At 47.7% G+C, this 6,000-nt stretch overlaps 1 protein-coding gene across 2 annotated transcripts in view; it reads right to left on the bottom strand.

The window, feature by feature from the left end:
- si:ch211-117c9.5 (sodium- and chloride-dependent creatine transporter 1) overlaps positions 1–5,697 on the bottom strand; it is a 41,124-nt gene extending 35,427 nt beyond the window's left edge. The window contains exons 1-2 of one of the 2 annotated variants that reach the window (XM_055932254.1): positions 5,119–5,697; positions 1,812–2,096 (exon numbers count right to left, since the gene is read on the bottom strand). In XM_055932254.1, coding sequence (XP_055788229.1) covers positions 1,812–2,096; positions 5,119–5,149 — 316 coding nt within the window. In that variant the 5' untranslated portion in view covers positions 5,150–5,697. Of the gene's footprint in view, positions 1–659; positions 747–1,811; positions 2,097–5,118 lie in introns of those variants that run through there. The other variant, XM_055932255.1, reaches the window with a different exon arrangement.
- Between the last annotated feature and the right edge of the window lie 303 nt (positions 5,698–6,000).

Raw genomic sequence — 6,000 nt, forward strand, 5'->3', positions numbered from 1 at the left:
ATACAGAGGACCATACCAATACTTAGAAGGAAGGGGGTAAACAGATGGGACAGAGTCACATGAGAATGACGCAGGGAGGAGACTGCCTGTTCAGATGTGGAGGAAAAAAAGAGAGGTAACATAACAGGAGAATGTAAGAAGGAAAGATGAACCAGAAATGTGGATGATAAAGAAGAAGAGGAAATAGAAATCTGAGACATGAAAATACAATGACCTCATCTGGTGATAGTGACTTTCTTATTCTCTCCCTCTCCCTCATTCTCTCAGTCTCATTCACTGAGATCAGACAGCCGAAGCCATATAAGGAAGAGTTCAGAGAGAGAGAGAGGGGGTGAGTGGGATAAGGAGAGAACGAGAGTGAGAGAGAGTAGGAAGACTGAATGGATTAAAAAGACGATTGGAAAGACAAAAAAAAATAAAGAAAAATAATAATGATTTTCCCTAAGCCACTATTGTATTAGACTCTCCATCATTTCACACATGAACTTCTCTCAAAGTATAGACTAGACTACCCAAATATAGGACAGGGTTTAATATAAAAACAACAATTCCTTTCAAATTAATTTCCTCTCTCTGTTCTCCACTTTAGTCAGTCAGATATCCGTCGGTGGGTGTTTGAGTAAAGAGAACAGGTCTGAGAGCCTGTGAGTGCACAGTACTCAGTCTTATCTGATGCCGATGTTGTGTTACGAGACGTCCCCTGGCCTGGGTTGGTCAAGGACACCAAACGTGGCGTCGCAGTGGCACTGCTGACACAGAGGGAAGGACGGGCACAGGACGCTTATTGTGTGACATGCATCCATATTTTCCTTACTATCAGGGGAGGAGAGGAGAAAGCACCTTTGTGTGCAGGGCAGGAGCACAGGGGGTGGGGGGTCACTGTGTGAGGCAGGCCATTGTTAAATGATATGAGAAGGTGGGTATTAGAGTCACAAGACAGAAGAAGAAGGAGGGAGAGAGAGAGAGAGAGAGAGAGAGAGAGAGAGAGAGAGAGAGAGAGAGAGAGAGAGAGAGAGAGAGAGAGAGAGAGAGAGAGAGAGAGAGAGAGAGAGAGAGAGAGAGAGAGAAAAAAAAAACACACACTCACTTTTATTCAAACATCTCATAAAAGTAGGAGGGACAGAGAGATAAGAAATAAAGAGCAAAGGTGGAAAGGACAGGTTACCGTAGCAAGAGAATGAGAGAAAGAAAGGAGGGGAGTGTGCTCAAGTGTCACCATATGAGGGGCATGGCTACTACGGCTACGTGCATACACTCATGCAAGCCCTGCTTGGTCTCCCTCCATCTCTTCCCTCCTCCCTCCCCCCCTCTCTCGTTCCTCCCCCTTTCTCTTTACTTAAAACTGCCTTTCCATCATATCAGTCCAACTGCCTGTATTGCATATTACATCATAGGTGTGTCATAAAGTAGGAGTTTGTGACTGAGACTGTGTCAGTGTGACTGTGTCAGTGTGACTGTTTCAGTGAGACTGTGTCAGTGTGACTGTGTCAGTGTGACTGTTTCAGTGAGACTGTGTCAGTGTGACTGTTTCAGTGTGACTGTGTCAGTGTGGCTGTGTCTGTGTCAGTGTGGCTGTGTCAGTGTGACTGTGTCTGTGTGACTGTGTCTGTGTGACTGTGTCTGTGTGACTTTGTCAGTATGGGTGTGTGCATATGCTGAGTGCAAGTCTGTTGAAATGTGTTTAATTAAGTCTGAGGATGTACAGTATAGTATGTGTGTGCTGTGCACATGCTGAAGATGTGTGTGAGTATTGTGTTTGTTGGTTTGTTTGTGTGTGTGTGTATATACATTGTGTGTGTGTGTGAGCTCACCTCCACCGTTCTTGTAGCAGAGGTAAGGGAAGCGCCACACATTGCCCAGCCCCACAGCGAAGCCCACACAGGACATGATGAAGTCCATCTGTCTGGTCCAGGTCTCTCTCTCCACATACGGTACTGCTGTAGCCTGGACCTGAGGCTGTGTTTGGGTCTGTCCTCCCCCTCCCTCACACCCCCCTGCCCCCACCCCAACCCCAGGGACAGGGACTAGGGGGCGAGCCACACCACCCTCCTCCTCTGATGGAATCCCTGCTTCCATCTGGGAGAGCCGCACATCACCTGGGAGAGAGAGAGGTGGGGGGGGGGGGGGTAGTATGGAGGAAGAGTGGAGAGAGGGAGCGAGAGAGAAAGAGAGGGGTTAAAAGCCATTTGCTTGCCTTGTAAATCAACCAAGCTTTTACAGCCACATAAACATAAAGGTCCACCAATCAACAAAATGTACAAAATCAATCATAGGAGTCACAAACTCGCAAAGCTGCAGTGACTCACAGTGAATGCCAAAAATCCCCCCCTCACCACATCATTAAGATGGAGTGACTATAAGCATGGTGGAAACATATTGTTATATGTATGGTAGGCTATGTCTACTGCCTCTATATTTCTAATAGAGCTGATTGACAACTAAGAACATTTTCAGTCCTATTACACAACAATATGAAATATTTATTAAATCCTCTCTAAGCCTATGACCTCCAGACAGTGCAGTTCTTCAGTCAGCAGTCTAAGCTGAGGCCTACATTTACCACATGCTGTAAAAGAGGGCAGTACTCCTACTGTAATGTATACTCTTAGAAAAAAGGGTTCCAAAAGGGTTCTGCGTCTGTCCCCATAGGAGAAACCTTTTTGGTTCCAGGTAGGACCCTTTTTTGGTTGCAGGTAGAACTCTTTCGAGGGACCAAAAGGGGTTCATCAAAGGGTTATCCTATGGGGACAGACGCAGAACCCATTTTTCTAAGAGTGTAGGGTAGCTACTGGAAATGCAATTGGCTTTAATGGTCCAGATGCCTTTCTTGCATCTTCTCTCCTTGTTTATTTTCCCTCATTCTCTCTCCTACCCTCTCCCTCTTACCCTCTCTCTCCTGCCCTCTCTCTCCTACGCTCTCCCTCCTGCCCTCTCCCTCTTACCCTCTCTCTCCTGCCCTCTCTCTCCTACGCTCTCCCTCCTGCCCTCTCTCTCCTACCCTCTCCGTCCTACCCTCTCCCTCCTACCCTCTCCCTCCTGCCCTCTCTCTCCTACCCTCTCCCTCCTACCCTCTCTCTCCTACCCTCTCCCTCCTGCCCTCTCCCTCCTGCCCTCTCTCTCCTACCCTCTCCCTCCTGCCCCCTCTCTCCTACCCTCTCCCTCCTGCCCTCTCTCTCCTACCCTCTCTCTCCTACCCTCTCTCTCATACCCTCTCCCTCCTGCCCTCTCTCTCCTACCCTCTCCCTCCTGCCCTCTCTCTCCTACCCTCTCCCTCCTGCCCCCTCTCTCCTACCCTCTCCCTCCTGCCCTCTCTCTCCTACCCTCTCCCGCCTGCCCTCTCTCTCCTACCCTCTCTCTCCTACCCTCTCTCTCATACCCTCTCCCTCCTACCCTCTCCCTCCTGCCCTCTCTCTCCTACCCTCTCCCTCCTGCCCTCTCTCTCCTACCCTCTCTCTCCTACCCTCTCTCTCCTACCCTCTCCCTCCTGCCCTCTCCCTCCTGCCCTCTCTCTCCTACCCTCTCCCTCCTGCCCTGTCTCTCCTACCCTCTCCCTCCTGCCCCCTCTCTCCTACCCTCTCCCTCCTGCCCTCTCTCTCCTACCCTCTCCCTCCTGCCCTCTCTCTCCTACCCTCTCTCTCCTACCCTCTCTCTCATACCCTCTCCCTCCTGCCCTCTCTCTCCTACCCTCTCCCTCCTGCCCTCTCTCTCCTACCCTCTCCCTCCTGCCCCCTCTCTCCTACCCTCTCCCTCCTGCCCTCTCTCTCCTACCCTCTCCCTCCTGCCCTCTCTCTCCTACCCTCTCTCTCCTACCCTCTCTCTCATACCCTCTCTCTCATACCCTCTCCCTCCTGCCCTCTCTCTACCTCTTCCCAGTTCTCAAAAAGTGATTTGTGTGCTGGGGTACGACAATAGTCTCACCACTGACCACGACAACACTTTAATTTACTTTTTCTCTGTCTTTCTCTTTCTCCCTCTCAAACAAACCGATTCTTCTGACAGTTCATTAATGTGCGCCTTCTATGATATCGATGTCAGCCGCTCTGATCCGGATGCACATTAGGAAAGCAGTTTTTTCCAGATCAGAGCAGTTAGAGGGAGTGTGTGAGCAGGAGAGGGAGGGCAGGAGAGAGAGAGAGAGAAACTGATGCTAATAGAATAGAATATGCTTGGATATCTGCTTTCATAGACATAGCAAGTCTGGCATGAGAGGTGGGTTGATTTGCTATAATCCTTAGTAGGCCTATTCACTGGAGCATACACAACCCATCAGACAGTGACTGACGGCTCTGACAGAAAGCTAGCCTGCCCTACACAATGCAGGTCTGTGTGATCGATGTAGTGTGATTAAGGTGGAGAAGTTTGAATGGATCTTGAACCAGCAAGCAAAACTGCTAACAGAGGTCCAGACCTCTTGGCAATGTTGTAGAACACTAACACACAGGGAGGATACACTTGGTTCCTGTCTAACCAGGAATCTAAACTTTAGCTTTGGCATTAGTAAGGTGTCACTGAGACCCCAACGAACACAATCACAGATTAATGGAGTATAGTACAGCTGCTGGGCTGCAACAAGAATCTCATGTGAGAACAGGATTGTGACCTGCCTTTTGGTATATTCAACAGGTATAGTGCATTACAGCAAGAGGACTTGACGATCATGCTGTATCACATATTAGTGGGGGATGTGTCGCTAATTTGCTATAACCTTACCTGGATAGCCTAATCATCTGACAGGTAGGTGGATGTTAGCTAGGTAACTCTAGTGTAACGTTAAGGTAATTATAAAGCAAGTGAGGTGTCTTGAACTCAGTCTGAAGTGACAGGTTTACAATCTATAAAAGTAACATGTCATCTGTCCATACTTAGCTAGTTAGATGTGCATCTGAGGTGCAGAGTAGTGCCTATACCTAGCTAGCTACTATGTAGCCAAAACACTTGCTGTTGAAGCTAACGTTATACCCTAACTAAACTTAGTTATGGCTGTCTAGCTGGGGTCTTTGACATCTATAATGCTGCTTTGAATTCATTGAAGTCATAGCTACAATATAACAATGCAACAACAATAATGTTATTACCATTGTTATTATCATATATATATATTTTTTTTTAAATACTCACCTGGGGAGTTCTCTTCTACTTCTGGCGACATGTTGATTGATTAGGTTTAAATAAACCGGGTAACGTTAGGTGGGTAGAGCCAAGTGCAGCTAGCTAGTAGCTAGTGACGCTATCAAGATACTCAGTGCGTCTCAGAGGGGGGGGGGGAGAGAGAGAGAGAGAGAAGCTATGCAGTTCTCCAGTTCTTTCCTTGGTTTATTTTTCGTCTTCTTGTTATCAAAAAATATTTCTATTTTTTAATTTATCATAACGAGTTGGTGCCCTTCAACAATAAATGTAATATTTACAAAGCGTCGCGTCAGACGTTGGGGAGAGGGAATTCAAAAGCAGTCGACGAAGCACTTGAATGATAGCCTGAAGAATCTCATGGATGACAGTAAATGAAAATGATAGCTAGCTAGCTAGCTAGTAAATCGAGAGGTTTAGGTCGCTATTTGTATCGTTAAGTCAGAGGTCCAATAACCTAGCTAGCTAAGTGATGTTGTATGCTGAGTAGGTCCTTCACCAGGCTCTGATGAGACGAAGAATGTGATGTGAGCTGTTCCTGCTCCGTTGGTCTATGGGTTGGCAGCCCCCCTCCTCCTCCTCGCGCACGGCTCTGCGATGCAATTGGCTAATATGTGCAGTGCGCGTTCTACAGTGCGTAGCAAAACCAGCACCATCACCAAGCCGCTTTTTATCATTCATACATTTGCACGACGCACAGGAGAATAAATAAATAATCAAATATCGGATAGCCTACTGAAGGTTGGCAATAATTCTGTTTACATGGATAAATTATTTGAGCAACCGCATACACTGGCGTATCAGTGTATGGGGGGGAGGGGGGCATCTCGAGCCCCGCAATGCTTTCGGGATGAAAATAACATCCTTTTGGCTGTA

Source organism: Salvelinus fontinalis, chromosome 8 (assembly GCF_029448725.1).
Source record: "Salvelinus fontinalis isolate EN_2023a chromosome 8, ASM2944872v1, whole genome shotgun sequence".
NCBI lineage: Eukaryota > Metazoa > Chordata > Actinopteri > Salmoniformes > Salmonidae > Salvelinus > Salvelinus fontinalis.